The sequence below is a fragment of the Mus caroli genome, unplaced genomic scaffold (genome assembly GCF_978045245.1).
Source record: "Mus caroli unplaced genomic scaffold, Mus_caroli_1 scaffold_4, whole genome shotgun sequence".
NCBI lineage: Eukaryota > Metazoa > Chordata > Mammalia > Rodentia > Muridae > Mus > Mus caroli.
The window spans coordinates 153,338,404-153,354,659 of NW_028227259.1; the positions used below are offsets into that span (position 1 = coordinate 153,338,404).

The following is a 16,256-nucleotide window of genomic DNA, read 5'->3' on the forward strand; positions in this document are numbered from 1 at the left end:
TGCACTGTGAATGTAAACAGAACAGAGTAGATCTGTCCTTGTTGTTTCCCTCTGGTCAGATAGTGCGCGTAGTAATAGAAGGTTTTGCTTCCCATTTGCTTTGTTTGTTTGCTGAACGGTTTAAAAGCTTAATACTCCCAACATGCAAATGCTTTTTAGGTCTGTGGGTCCGCCCCACACTGGCCTCTTTGAACTAGTAACTTTGCTGCTGACCTCCATCCTTCCCTTCAGTTTCCTTTCTATAGCTCTTCTCTGGGCCTGCTACCTAGGCATATTCTCCAGACACGATCTCATCGCCTGGCCCTGGCCTCACCCCCACGCTCCATAGCATCTGTTGCATGTAAATACTGAATCTTGGAGGCTGTGGACAGATGAGAGCTGTCCACACAGTATGCCTGCCGTTCCTCCGTTCTGCTGTGCTGGGTAAAGCGTCTCTCCCGTCTGTCTTTGTACTCTGCTGCTGTCAGGTTTACTGTCCTCCTCCCTGTTAGCTGTTAGCTTGCTTTGTCCCTGCTTCCTGGCTCTCAGTGTGAGTGAGGTGCTGCCTTACCCACAAATCTAGTCTGCTTGGCTGCCTGGGCCCAGGGTTTGAGATCTTTTGTGTCAGGGCTTCTCTTCCTTAATACTGAGACAGGCAAAGGCAGCTGCAAGGCTGGCTGTTGGCCTGCACACACCTGTGCAGAAGCCTGAGCATCCTGGTGTTTATAAACAGCAGATGACTCTGTCTGCTTTCTTTCAAGGTGGGGGGGTTGACGATCCGCTAGATTTTATTATGTTGTTTGATCTGCTAATTGACAGCATTGTAACATAAACTTTTTAGTTACAAAAGTTGTTGCTTTTGCTTACATAAAAGGTTCATGTTCTGATCAGCATGTGTTTCCATTAGATACAACTGTCTTTTAAATTTAAATTCAATGGACTTGTTATTTTAATAAGCCAATTTTATAATTTGGACATTTCCTATTTTCATCAAAGGTAAATTGAATTTATGTAAAATTATACTTAAAATTTAAATGGCAAGGTATTTGTATAAGACTCTTACAGTTTTACTTGACTTGTTGGTATTTAGTAGAACTTAGAAACAAATTTAGTATAGATTTTAGGGATAATGTAAGAGAATTTATCAGTTGGATGTAGTGGAACATGCCTCTATCTAGTATGTAGGAAGCAGAGGTGGGCAGAACTTGTGAATTAAGACTGGTTTGGTCTACATAGTGAGTTCTAGAGCAGCCAGCATAGTTAGATAGATAGATGAATGGTAGATCTATCATGAGACGCTAAACAAATAAATTCATCATGAGGCTGTGAGTAATTTAACCATATATCATTCTAAGATCTCACAATGTTACGAGTTCCCCGGGGGCCTTGTCTGATTACCCACATGTGTGATGCATGCCCACAGGGAAAATCTAGTGGTAAGTCATGCCTATTGCGTCTAACTCCACCACTTCTCTTTAAGGGATTGTTGAGGAATTCTACTCTGAGGGTGATGATGTGGACACTTGACGGTCTAGAGTCAGCTTTGAGTTATTGAAATGAGCCTAGAGTGTTTGCCACAGTCTCAGGAGGTCATACATGGTCCGGGCTGGCATTTGAAAAGATTATTATATTTAACTTCAGTTTTAGCAGCTTCCTGATTGTTCGTGTTGTGTTGCAAAATAGTCTCATTATATAGTCTAGACTAGTCTTGGAACTTAGAGTCCCTTGTCCTCAAACTCTAAGGACTGAGATAATGAGTGAGTTCCATGGTGTTAGGCACTGACAGTGAGTGCTGGTGCTGGTGCTGGTGCTGGTTTGGTTTGTTTTGTTTCTGGTGGTTTAGTTTTGTTTGAGACAGGGTATGGGATCTCTGTGTAGTTCTGGCTGGCAAAACAGGGTTTTGTTTTGTAGCTTAGGCTGGCCTGAAATTGTGTATGTAGCTTAGACTGGCCTTAGTCTCAAGATCCATCCATCTTGACCTCCAGAATTCTGGGACTAGAAGCACAGCCTCATGGCTGAAGATTCTATTTCTCAATTAAAGTCTTTATTTCTTGGTAGAAAATGCTTTAAAGCTCCTTGAATTATCTCCAGAGAACAGTTGTATCCCTTTGTGACACAGTTGGGCTTTCTGAAGATGCGTTTCTTTATGCACTCGTGAGACTGTGGCTTCCAATCATTTGGCTTGCAGCTGATGTGATTTAGGCTTTTTATTTCTTATTATCAGAAAGATTGGAAATGACACATGAAGACTGTTAACTTACAAATGTTTATAGACCTTCTTTTTTCCTGAAACTGATTATTACGGATGTACAAATTTGTAATTGTTAAATGTATATTGTCTAAGATTTGAGTTATTAGAGAAGTTTTGATGAAAATCAAGTCTGTGATCCAGCTCTTAGTGTAAGGTGTGGCTGCCCCTGGTGGGTAGTTCTGCGTCTGTGGGTGGCTGTGGGAATATTCTCAGTGCTTTTCCTGAGATACTTGCATCCTTCCGAGAGAAAAGCGGCTCTCTGTGAATTAAAAGCAACAAGGGGTGGAGGATACACATTATGTTACTGTTTGTATTTAAAACAAACTCTGCCTGTTGAGGTATGCCAGCAGAGGAGGCTGTCATGAGGTTGGATGTGTGAAGCCTCGGGAGTTAGTTTGTCTTTTAGAACTTCCCTAGTTATGGGGAGTAGAACAGGTGAGGGGCAAAGCCCAGGACCACAGCCTGTTCAGCACCTGTGAGGCCCAGGAATAGGAGAGCGTTCTGAGCGTTCACCGGCTTGGCTGAAGTGGGCTGAACCAAACCTTGTAATGAACGTCGGGATTGTCCGGCATGTCCCTTTCCATTAGGCCATAGAGAGCTGAGGTGTATCTGTCAGCCTCTGCACAGGGGCTTGCATAGAACCTGTGGGGTCTGGTCGAATCCTTCCCCCTCTTTATGAGATTTCAGAACAGCTTGGGAGGCATCTGTTTGCATCAGCTGGACTGTGAGCATCGCTGCAGCTCAGACTGCAGGTGGAGTTCATCTTGGCCCATTCCTTTGACTCATTTACCAGGGACTGCTCTACAAGCCTTAGGATATATAAAAAGAGTGAGGTCTGACAGGCTCTGTCTCATGTATTGTGGAATTCTTGCTCATATGTAGTTCCTAAATTTTTCATGTGCACTCACGTGAAGGGAAGACACAGATTTCTAGTGTAGACTCATGAGATTTTAGGTAAGTAGATGTCACATGTGTGAGGCCCAGAAAGCTAAATACAAGACGTCCGTATTCGGATGTCTTATTAGCAATGGAAAGGCCATAGCCTAATAAGGCCTGCCTGTTGAGCTGTGAGAACCTATATTTTACTGTGGATCGGCTGAAAGACAGATATGTCATATCCTCACAGTTGGAAGAGTGTGTACTTTACTGGCACATTTTATGAACAGTAACATCTTGGAATTGGTAAATTAAGTCAGATTTTAAACCCAGGACAAAGAATGAGGTGATACCAACAGTTTACAGAACTTTCAGGACTTAATTGCCGTTTAATAAGAAATGGGCGGGGTGTAATCAAACAGCTCACTCCTGTCAGTCAGAATAATCTCACTCGAATCTGGACATTGATTCGAGTTCATTTTCAACCGAATAAATTTTGATAAGCTAAGTAAGTTTTGACATCTGTTTAAATATTAGGAGAAGGAATAACCACCATTTCTTAAACCCCAAGAGCTTTGTTATTTTAGGCCTAGCCGTAGGTTTGTTTCTAGTTTGACATATTACTACTGTAATAGTGAAGTGTAGTTTTGAAATTATGAGCATCTCATTGTTTACAATAAATCCACTAGTGCACTTTATTTTTTTAAGATTTATTTATTTTATGTATATGAGAACACTGTAGCTGTACAGATGGTGCTCTCTCCAGTCGCCTCCGGTCAGCCCACTCACTCAGTCTCTGTTCGCTCCGGCCCAAAGATTTATTTATTATTATAAATAAGTACACTGTAGCTGATTTCACACACAACAGAAGAGGGCGTCAGATCCCATTACAGATGGTTGTGAACCACCATGTGGTTGCTGGGAATAGAACTCAGGACCTCTGGAAGAGCAGTCTTAACTGCTCTTAACTGCTGAGCCATCTCTCCAGTCCCCCGTGCACTTTATTTATTAAGTTTTTTTTTTTTTTTTTTTTTTTTTTTTTTTTTGGTTTTTCGAGACAGGGTTTCTCTGTATAGCCCTGGCTGTCCTGGAACTCACTTTGTAGACCAGGCTGGCCTCGAACTCAGAAATCCGCCTGCCTCTGCCTCCCGAGTACTGGGATTAAAGGCGTGCGCCACCACCGCCCGGCTATTAAGTTTTTCTTAAGTACAAATTTGAATTTATTGGGTCCCCTAATTTCTCGAGATGAACTTAGTGTCTGAATATCTTAGGTATGAGGTTTGTTCTGACTTTTGCCACTTGACAGAGTGATTGATGTGGGCACCTGACAGCAGAGGAGCTCCGCAAGGGCTGGACTTCTCTCTTCAGAGCTCTGCAGCATAGTTCTCTGGCAGCAAGTTTTGTTGAAGGGTCTTTGTCCGTCCTGTTGCACAGTGGCTCCCAGCTGCTGGCCACCGCTTCAAAGGCTTTAGTGTCACATGCTCTATGGAGCCACTTTTCCCTTTCTAATCACGGCACACAGCTGGGGCCACCGTGTCCCTCAACGGAGCCGTGGCATGAAATTGATTTGACTTGTGCCTCCTTTTTACAGAGCGTCGCCCATACTCATGCTGCACTTCGTGGAGGGCTTACCAAGGAGGGATTTGCAACACTATGCCTTCCACTTTGAAGGAAGTCTTTATCAAGTCACGTCGGTAATACAGTACCAAGCAAATAACCATTTTATAACATGGGTTTTATATGCTGATGGTAAGTGTCTAAACGTTTTCTTTTATGATACTGCACATGAGAAATAGAGCCTTGTGGGGTTTGCTTTAGTTTAAAGACAGATTTCATCTGGACTTTTTCCCCCTTCTGTATTCTTACTTTTGACTTTAATTCGTGTGCCCACTCCTGTTCCTCTTAACCGTGGTGTTTTGTGTCTCCTTCCTGACTGCGCTGTGTGTCTGAAGGGTGTATGTACTTACTCCGTGTTTGTTTTCTCTCTTTCGTTTGTTTTGTAGACTCTTTCTCACTATGCATTCCAACCGTTTTTTTTGTTTGTTTGTTTGTTTGTTTTGTTTTTTTTTCTAACTTACCATCAACAGAGCTCTGGTACCCATGGCATCTGGATCATCCACTGAATTTGTTTATGTTGCCTATTTTTCTTCCTTACTATATACCTTCTATGCAAGGCTGGAGGATTTGTTAATTGAGCAAACCTACAATAGTGTACTGTTACCCAAAGGCCATAGCTCATAATTCACATGAGCTATACTTGTGTCCACTGGTGAGTGTGTGAAGGGGCCAACATTTATCCACCATTGTAGCACCATACAGAGCAGTTTCACTGCCCTAAAAGCACTGCTGTCCTCCACCTCCACCCTTCCCCGGTTCCGTTGCCTTCATCCTAAGACCTGCAGTAAAGTAGTCCAGCTCTCTCTTTGAATCATACACATGGCAGTCTTTCACATGCACTGGTTTTGCCTAGGAATGTGAATGTAGTATTCTTCCACATCTTTTCAAAGCTTAACACTGTTTTCTAAGTGACGTTCCATTGTCGCTGAATGCTGGCGTTCATGTATATTCACCACATAAGGAGAAGATGTCTTGGGAGCTGGGAAAATGGCCAATTGTTTGCCGTCCCACAGGAGTACCTAATTTATTCTGAAAGCTTACATACAAAAAGTTGGACATGGTGCACAGTTGTAATCCCAGAGATCCCTGCAGCTTGCTGGCCATCCAGCCTATCATTCTTGGCAAATGGGAGAGCCTTTCTTCAAAGTAAAGGTGGACAGTGCTAAGGAATGCAACCTAAGTCTGGCTTCTGGTCTGTACTCTCCTAAACACAAAACAAAGAAAGACCATCTTGATTGTTTGCCTGTAGGCAAATATGAGGAACCATGCTCTGGTTTACACATGAACTTTGTAGTCCATTTGTTATAAACACTAAGGACTTTGGTTGCTAGATCAAATGGCAGCATTTTAGTTTTGTGACTGACAATTGTTATTGTCCCCATTATTGCTCACCTTTGATGGTGGTAGAGATGTTGGCTGTTCCAATAAATGTGTGTCTCTTTGTACATGCTTGCATGTGTGCCTGTACTACATTAATTATGCATAACTGGTTTTCTTTGTGACATTTTTGCCTGTATACAATGTGCTTTGACTGTGTTTGTCCCTGCCCACAACCCCAACACTCACCTCCCTTTCTACCCCTTGCTGGGCATGGTCCACTTCACTAGTAGTATTTTAATCTTGTTTAATCTTGTTTAATCTTGTTTTAATGTTATGCCTTTAAGGAATTAAAAAAATCTGTTGGATCTTAGACCTCTATTTGTCCTTAGTCACTATTGTGATACCTTAGAAACTGACTAGTAGGTACATAGCATCTAAAGTGATCTGAAACCCAGCTACAGAAAGGACCTTGTCCATTCCAAACTCCCTCCCTGAGTCTCAGAATTATCTCTAATGGGACCTTTCCGTTTTAAGGGAAAGTAAGGGTTTTTTTCATATTTTTTATTGGTTATTTTTATTTACTTACATTTCAAATGTTATCCACCTTCCCAGTTTCCCCTCTCCCATCCCCTCACCCCATGCCTCTATGAGGGTGCTCCCCCACCCGCCTACCCACTCTCACCTCAGTGCCCTAGCATTCCCCTACGCAGGGTCATTGAGCCTCCACAGGACCAAGGGCCTCTTCTCCCATTGATACCTGACAAGGCCATCCTCTTCTACATATCTGGCTGGAGCAATGGGTCCCCCCATGTCTACTCTGTGGTTTGTGGCTTAGTTCCTGGGAGCTTTTGGGGAGGTCTGGTTGGTTATTGTTCTTCTGTTTCTTTCAGTTCTAGCCCTAACTCCTCCATTGGAGTCCCCGTGCTTAGTTCGATGTATGGCTGTGTGCATCCACATCTGTATTGGCCAGGCTCTGACAGAGCCTCTCCGGGGACAGCTATAATATGGGTGCTGTTTTGAAGGTGTCTCTAAGTAGACTGTAATACTGTAAGAGCGCTGTAGGGTGTGATTATCTCCACTGCCTGCTGTAACCATGATATCTAAAATGGGGACAGAGAATGTCTGTGCAGTGGACATGATCATACTTGGCACCATGCTTCCTCAGTTCAGCACATCTGAGTCCATAGACAGAGCTCTATGTTTGCCTTGCCACAATTCCCATGTGAATTATTGAGAAGCTTTTATTTATCCAGACTTGTAGTTATTAGCTTTTCTCAAATTCTCATGTGGCATAAATAAAATGTAAGTAAATGTAAAACTCCACCTTCCTGTAACTCCACTGTCTTTCAGGCCATGTAACAGAATGGACATAGTATAATTTCTCCATTTCAACATTTTAAGCTTACAGTTTATTGACAGTCACTACATTTACAGTTCTATAAATCCATCACCAACGTCTGTATCCAGAGCTCTCTCATCATGCAAAACAAACTGCACGGTAGACATCAGGCCCCCTCTCTGGCTGTTGGAGCCACTGTCCTACCTTGTGTCTCTCAGCCCCTCATGCAGGTAGAACCAGGGCTTTGCTTTTTCGTGTCCGGCTTATTTCATTTAGCACATTTTCAAGGTTTATTTATCCATGTTACAGTGTGCCAAGCTTCCTTCCTTTCTGACGCTGAGTAATGACCCCCTACTGATGTGTTGGACTCTGATGGGTAGACTCTTTTAGCCGCTGTCATTGCTTCTCAGAGTGGGGTCATCTGCTCTTGGATGACAGATTATTTCTGAGCCATTTTATATTTCCACCAAGCAATACACAGGAATCCAATTTGTTTTCATCCCCCTCCAGAATCCCCTTTCTTCTCTTTTCCCCACCCCTACCCTCTCCCTTTTCCTCCTCCTCCTTCTCTTCTTCCTCCTCCTTAAACTGTCTTTCTAAGATGTTCCCTTTTCTTCTTTTAAGGAATAGTTTAATCTACTTCCTTCCTCCTCTCCTCTATGCAATAGTCCACTTCCTATGACCCTTAGGCTACATACCTAACACATCCTTGAAACTATGCAAACAGAAAGGACTGCCACATGACCACGCTACCGATGAAGGTGACGGGTCTCTGAGGCTGCTCCCACAGTGCTGCAGTGTCTGATCTGTAGCCTTTACACATGGAATCTGCCTCTTCTGAATTGAAGTTAAACAGATTCTGTCGTGATTCATTGTGCATTTAATAAAGAATGTAAACTAGCCAGCAGATCTGCCTGCATCTTAGAGCCTGGAACTCTTGTGATCAGAAGGAAAATCTTAGCATGTGACTGAAAACAGACTTGCCAGTGCTTTCTTTGTGGTGCTGAGTGACACAGCAGCTGGGAAGGAAGAATGGTATCAGGAAGGTCTAACATGAAGCTGTGTTTCTTGTTTCCCAGGGAGTTGGCTGGAGTGTGATGACCTAAAGGGTCCCTGTGCTAAAAGGCACGTGACCTGTGAAGTGCCAGCTTCGGAGACACATATTGTTATTTGGGAAAGAAAATCCCAGGTGCCAATTGAAGAAGCTGCCTGCCTTCCATGCATGAAGCCAAATGTGCAGCCTGTATCAGGTGAGGAGCAGCCGACTCGTCCAGCACTGTGTTCTCTGGCTGGGACCGCCACCTCAGAACCCTCAGTCGCCCATCCCACATCTATGGCAGGCGCTCCTCAGACTCTTCCAGAAATCCAAGCTGTAGCTCATGGAGATAGTGTACTTTCAGGAGCAAAAGGCATGGTCGACAGCATTTTACCCTCAGCACTTGAAGAAACCATCCAGGAAACTGCCTCTGTTTTTCAGGTTGACTCCACAGATTGCCTATTGGAAGACAAACCTGTGGCAGGAAGTGCAGCACTGGTCAGAGTGCTTGCTTTTCAGCCACAGGGCTCCCCGGGCTCTTCCCTAGTGTCCAGCCTGTGTGAAGGAAAGCTAGTTGCCCCATGTGTGGATTCAAGTTTCCCATCCCAAGCTGTGAGCACAGACCTGCAGGCAGTACTGTCCCAGGCAGGGGACACAGTGGTTCCTAAACCTGTGACTGATGCCCCTGTTCCTGTTCTTGTTCAGGAATTGAAGTCCCTGGCAACTGAGAAGGACTCTCAGATACAGTTGCTGCCACTGAAAACCGAGAAGTTAAACCCTGAGCAACCTGGTAAATCTCAGGCATCTGATTTGAGAAAAAGAGAAACCACAGCGTCTTCTAAAACAGTAGCAGCCAGGTCAGCACAGAATCAGCCTCGGAAAGATGATCAGAAGAGAGCCTTCGTGGGAAGTTGGGTGAAGGGGCTATTGAGCAGGGGTGGTGCTTTTATGCCAACCTGTGTTTTGTCTCAGAGTAGAGCAGTAACTGACCTGCAACCCTCTGTTAAAGGAGCCAGTAATTTTGATGGCTTTAAAACAAAAAGTATAAGCCGCAGGTCTAAAAGGATGTCCAGGAAAGCTAAGCACGTGGAGGAACTGTCTCCGAGGAACAGCTCTCCTCCACCTTTGGGCTGGACAGCTGCTCTGCCACAGGCTGCTGGGAACGCCACCTCAGCTCTGTTGAGGGAGCAGGAAGGCTCACGTCCAGCTCCCCTCAGGCACAGATCTCCTGGCAATGAAAGCGCCATCTCTCCAGCAAGCCGTGGAGATGCGGCTGAAGATCAGGTTCATAAGCTTCGGCTCAAACTTCTTAAAAAATTAAAGGCAAAAAAGAAGAAACTAGCTGCCCTCATGTCTTCCCCGCACCGTGAAACATCTCTAAGTGACCACTCGGAGCCTGCGTCTCATTGTGGAACACCTGCAAGTGACCAATCAGAGCCTGTATCCTCTCCAAATGACTGTGAGTCCATAGAAGATCTGTTAAAAGAGCTACAGCATCAAATTGACCTTGCAGACAACAAATCTGGGTGCACCTCTGCTCCTGATGCCACCTCAAATAACAGCCAGAGTCATGAGGCGATTTTAGCAGAGTTGCTGTCACCTACAGCCATGTCAGAGCCCTCAGAAAGTGGGGAGCTTGAGTTGAGGTACTTGGAAATGGGGGACAGCACCCCAGCTCAAGCACTTAGTGAATTCAGTGCTGTCTCCCAGAACACATGTCTGAAACAGGACCATGATTACTGCAGCCCTGAGAAAGACCAGCGGGAAGTTGATCTGCATTCAGTCATGGACAGTGCCTGTATAAGAACCTTGAACTTGGGGAGTCCCATGAAGACTGATATTTTTGATGATTTTTTTTCCACCTCAGCATTGAATTCTTTAACAAACGACACATTAGACATACCTCATTTTGATGACTCTCTGTTTGAGAACTGCTGAGTGCATGCTAGTGTTTTAGTTAAATACTGACCACTGCTGCTAGGAGGCTGTGCCTCTTGGGTAGTGTTGGCTGAAATGCATAGCCTTGTATTCTAGCCATGGGAAGCTGTGAGCTACTGGAGTCCGCCTGTGAGACATGGGATCTACTGCAAATTAAAGACCTCGGCCCAGTTTTTGTCAGTTTCATTTTGTGATTGTGGAAGAATGGAAGGGTTCTGCTGTTTGTGTGTAGGGTCTGGGGAGGTGGTTAAGGTGCTAAAGGAGGCTCAGCAAGCATGGCCACTAGAGTTCAGTCGCAGACCCAGTGTAAGCAGGCAGATCTGGCAGTGCGCATCTGGAGTGCCAGGAGCTTGCTGACCAGCTAGACCAACCCCAGCTGCAGTGAGGTGTAGTTGACTGAGGAGGACACTTAACACTGCCCTGGCCTCTAAACCATGCGCATGTCTATGCACGCGTGTGTGTATGCACACACACAAAGCACCTTTTAATATTTAAGACTCGGCCTTCTGTGAGTCTGATAGTGGGTTTACAGAAAAACAGCACATAGCTGGTGAAGTATGACAGCTGGATTAGAAATATTGGGCTAGTTAGCCTCAGGCTCCAGATGAACGTTCACAAAGGCACCTCTAGTGATAATTAAACTTGAATTTAGGGGGGCTGGCAGGCAACCTTGTATGTAATTATTTATCTTCCCTATTTACCCATAAATTACAGAATTCTAGAAATAATGGCATTTTCTAAGGAAAATGTTTTGTGTTAGGGCCAGATACACCTGTGGGTAACATTCATGTGTGTGGATCTCCAAAGTTGACTTTTTTGAGTCTTTCTCCATCACACTCCCTTTTCTTCATTGAGGCAAGCTCTCACCTCCCTCGCTGCTCACTGGCGCTGACTGTTCTCCCTAGCCAGCTTGCACATCACCTCCCCAGGTGTGAAAAAACTTTCTTGTTTACCGTTTGAAATAGGGTAGAGGGTCTCATGTAGCCCAGGCTGGCCTTAAACTCACTGTAGCCCAAACTGGTCCTGTGATGGCTTCTACATTCTGAGTTCAGGGTTACAGATAGGAGCCACCATACCTATTACATTGTACCTGTAACTAATCAAGACAATCTTGACAGTTCTGCTATGGTTAATTGTACTGCCACAGTTATTTTTGGCAGATTTTGCACAGATCCAAGTTTTATGTGGGGGGGAGTTGTATGAAGATTGGTGTTTGGGGGTCAAAAGATAACCGATTCGGATAGCATGCTCAGCTTCTTTTAATTCTTGCCAGCACTAAGTAGTAAGTGCTTATGGTCGCCATCAACAGGAACCAGCCTGGGCTGGTTCTGTTTACATTCTGTGATTGCTGTCAAGGTGGGACATTTGCTCTGCCCAGGGGTCAGTGGGGTTTCTGTGCTCAGCCTTACCTCCTTGCTTCCCATCCACAGCAGTTCCGTGTAAGTGCCAAGCACTGCATGTGAGCCCGGGATGAGGCAGGAAAATGAAAGCCCCGAGCTTCAGGAGGAACTTCCACACTAGGTGACCATGGGTTGGTGGCTGTAGGAGATGCGTTCAGTTGATTGCTGATAGGTAGTTTTGGCAGTCAAGATCTATCAACTCACTAGGAAAATACTACTGCTTTTAGGGAAAGCCCAGCCTTGTGCTTTTTTTTTTGAGCCTTATTCATTTTTAATATTCAGTATTTATTAGGACTCATGGCCAGCAGTCTGTAACTCAGGCCTGAACAAAACTGGGACACTATTTCTTTTTCCTTTTTTTTTTTTTGTGTATGGCATTTCAAACTGCCTGTGCTCAGCATCACTGTATAGAACTCAGCACTGCTCAGGGCCAACACACTAAATACTACCATGATAAAAAACAACAACTTGGTTACAGTGTGAAGCTGAAATGGGAAGGGTGTGTGTGTATTTCATCCTCAGCCAAGAATGTGTGTCTTTAGCAGCTCAAGTTTACCATTACACTGAGCACATGACCATGGAAAGCCTTGCACTGCCGGCTCCTTGCCGACAGGTCCAGGTGAGAGGAGAAAGGTCCCGCTGGGGTCTCTCCCAGGCTGAGTGGCCTAAAAGAAACACACCAAGCCAGGAGTCTTGTCAAAGCAGGAACTCAACTTTATGGCACCAGCCTCTCACTTATATAAGTTTGGAACATAAGTGGGGTGGGGTAAGATGATGTAGGAGGTGGGGAAGGGTGACAGAGGGTATGTAGTGACTGACTGGGCCAATGGCAAAGCGAGGCAGGGCCAAACAGGCCTTGTTGAATCACCCTGATATGGAAGTGACTAAGACAGGTCTCAAAACTTGAGCCAGGCTCAGGTTTGTTCTCAAGGCCCAAAATGGGGCCCAACATCTCCCCCTTTTGATTGTATAATGAGCAGGTTACATGGCTCCTGTCTTAGGTTGTCCACCACATGGGGATCTTACCCATGTTACTCTGGCTCAAAAAAGGGGGGGGGGTGCTCCATGACCTGTCTTAGGTTGTCCTAGCACATCTAAGATCTTACCTGTCGATGGTCAGGTGGAGAGCTGAGGAGGGGGTGCTCATAGGCGGAGGGATATGTAGAGCCTGTTTCAGAAGAGACAAGTCTTTGGTAATGGATCTCAACTTGGTGAAGCCAGACCACCTCTAGCCTCTGATGGATAAATTGAGTGAGCTTACTGAGCACATATGGCCCAACAGTTAAGATAAGGAGAAGAAAGGGGGGGAGAAAATAGGGTAATAGGCCATGAAATCCAGTCCACAACGGGTTGTCTTGGAATATTCGCCTCCTTTCTAGGTCTTCCTGAAGCTTCTTTATCTTGTTTTGGAGGATCCTGGATCGATTAGCATCCACAGTAAATAATCTGTAGGGTAGTGCCTCCCAGGTTTATAAGCATCTCCTTTACAGTCACAGGGATTACCCAACTGTGTTTTGAGGATCTCTCGTGCTCCTTGGGGGGGTCACTGAATCCTCCCTCATTCAAGATGGGGAGCAGCATCCATGTCTGCAGCAGGGCCGTTTTCTTGATCATCTTGGCCTCCTGAGGGAGAAGCATAGGAGGTTTCTCAGGGCAGGTGGACTCCCTGGAAATGTCGTTGTCAGCCTCCCCTTGTTGAGGCATATACTTTATATCTCTGGCCGCTATCCAAATTGGTCTTTTTCACTTTGGGGAAATACGCAGCCAAATCCCCTGCTGGCTGTCAGGAGCAGGTCTGGTCCTCTCCAGGCTCCTGTCAGTGGGCCCCCCCATCTGACTCATATCAAGCTGTAGGAGATGGAGGAGATCCAATGTCTTTTAAATGGGGACAACTGAGTATTTTCTTTTGAAAACTTTAAAATATTTAAAGCAAACAATGCTATTTTCAGCTGATCATGTGGGGGTAAAGACTCCCCCTTTTGTTTTCGTAACTAAGATTTAAAGCTTGATTTTGTCTTTCAACAATTGCCTGTCCTCTCAGGTTGTAAGGGATGTTCGTAGTGTGGGAGATCTTCCACATCTGGAGAAACTCTGAAAAAGGTTTGCTTGTAAAAACATTATCTGTTTTAATTTGATCTGGAAATCTGAGAGTGGCAAAACATTGAAGCATATGGCTAATAGCATGTTTAGATTTTACTCCAGTGTGGCTGACACCCAACACACATGGGAGAAGGTATCAACAGTCACATATATATATATATATATATATATATATATATATATATATATATATGTGTGTGTGTGTGTGTGTGTGTGTGTGTGTGTGTGACTGTTATATATATAAATATATATATATTTAGCTTCCCAAATGGGGAATAGAGAGTAACATTGAGTTGCCAAAGATTATTAGGGCAGAGCCCCCGAGGATTACTCCCGGTGGGATGGAGGAGAGGTACCTTTAGGAATGGCTGACAAGCTCAGCTGCTCACCAGGTAGTGGCTTCTTGCAGGAAGCTGCAGATGTGGCAGGACAATAGAAATAGACTTCACAGCCAAGCGTGGTGGCGCACGCCTTTAATCCCAGCACTCGGGAGGCAGAGGCAGGTGGATTTCTGAGTTCGAAGCCAGCCTGGTCTACAGAGTGAGTTCCAGGACAGCCAGGACTATACAGAGAAACCCTGTCTCGAAAAACCAAAAAAAAAAAAAAAAAAAAAAAAAAAAAAAAGAAATAGACTTCACTTAGGTCAGAAGATTCCACCCTTGGTGGGCTAGGTGGACGTGGCAAAACAAGGTCTGAGCAAGCCTGCTCAAGGCTGAGGGAAGGGCACACATTGTAAGCCCGAAGCAAGTTGATCTGCCAGATGTTTCCAGCAGATAGGAACCCTTGGAGGTCTTGATAACCTCGAAGGTGTTGGAGATAAGTAGGTTGTTGTCTTTGTTTTAGTAGGGTAAGTGTCTGAATCATCAGGGGGGTCATGGGGTTAGAATCAAGCCCAATATGAGCCTCTACCAAATTAGGCAGTAAGTTTACTACATAGAGACTGCCAGAAAACAAGTTAAAGAATTCAGAAATCATATTGATGAGAAAGTGGGGAAGACAACAATAGGGGAGCCCAGGAGCCCACCATCAATCAGTAAAGACTGGGATAATTTGAGTTGGGGCTAGAAAGAGTCTGGGGGACTTCCATTCAAGTCTAGTAAAGGAACTTTGGCAATCAATTTTGCCTGGAAAGCCCTCTAGAGCCAGAGTGACCCAGCTGTTGTTTCTCTGTTACCAAAGGAAATCTGTGTTTTTAGATGGGGTAACGAGGGCAGAAGTCTCTGTTCCAAAGAGCCTAATAGAAAGATCTCTCCTCTTAACAATGCAGTCGGCCAGCTGGTTAGCCATAGCATAAACTAAAGGGGACCCTCCTAATGAAAGGTGGATCCAATGGAGGGGTTCACTCTCTTGACCAAGTAGTGCAGTGCACAATGTTTCTCCAGGGAAAATATATAAAGTGGGTTGGGATCATATCGTTTAAGGGTGACCAAATCAATGGTCTGTAGAATCTTATTCAACAGCTGGATATGGTCAGATGTCAGCACTATGGAGGTGGAGAGGTCATTTCCCTTAAGGAGGTCAAATAATGGTGTCAGATCTGTGGCAATGGAGATCCAAGACCACATCCATTTAATTTCTCCCAAAAGCTTTTGTAACTGTGGGAAGGCATAGGAATTTTTAATTTGAAGTTGAGGCTTAATAGGGGACATAGCATCCAAGGACAATATGGAGCCCAGGATCTTAAACAGCTGCACCTTTTGAACCTTTTCAGAAGCAACCCAAAAATTATATTTAAGGATGGAGAGATACCTATCAGTAAGGTCCTGGAGGCCCATACAGCTAGGGGCACCCAAAATAATATCATTCATACAAATGTAAAATATAATATTAGAGTCATCAAAAAAGGGTGAACAAATATTAAGCATATAATATTGACACTTGGAGGCAGGGTGCTATTGGCCATGGCTTTGGGTAGAACCATCCACTCAAACCTAGAATCAGGCCCACCAAAATGAACAGAAGGAACAGAAAAGGTAAACTTCTCACTATCTTCTGGGTGTAAGGGTGTAATTTGGGGGCAGGAATAGGCCACTGCTCAACCCATATGGGGTCTCCTGGTTTCTAGTGGATCTTGCGTGGGTGGGTGGGGGGCAGCAGTGGACTTTAGAAATGGGAGTGATACGAAGGGCACTGTTGGCGCGTCTTCTCAAAATGAGGATCGTCTCTATCATTTGGAAACACTATCTTTGCCTGTTCAAAAGACTGTTCATACTCTCCTGTATTCAAAGGGTCATAATAAAACTTAAAAAAAAAAAAAAAAAAACTTATGTATATGAGTATACCATTGCTCTTTTCAGACACACCAGAAGAGGGCATCGGATCCCATTACAGAGGGTTATGAGCTACCATGTGGTTGCTGGGAATTGAACGCAGGACCTCCGAAAGAGCAGTCGGTGCTCT

The 16,256-nt window shown here is 44.6% G+C and overlaps 1 protein-coding gene across 5 annotated transcripts in view; it reads left to right on the forward strand.

Moving 5' to 3' along the window:
• The window catches only part of Uspl1 (ubiquitin specific peptidase like 1), a 30,858-nt gene extending 20,330 nt beyond the window's left edge, over window positions 1–10,528 (forward strand). For 4 of the 5 annotated variants that reach the window (XM_029477628.2, XM_029477629.2, XM_029477632.2 and 1 more), the window contains 2 exons: window positions 4,698–4,855; window positions 8,462–10,528. In XM_029477628.2, coding sequence (XP_029333488.1) covers window positions 4,698–4,855; window positions 8,462–10,356 — 2,053 coding nt within the window. In that variant the 3' untranslated portion in view covers window positions 10,357–10,528. The remainder of the gene's footprint in view (window positions 1–4,697; window positions 4,856–8,461) is intronic. The other variant, XM_029477634.2, reaches the window with a different exon arrangement.
• Window positions 10,529–16,256: the final 5,728 nt, after the last annotated feature.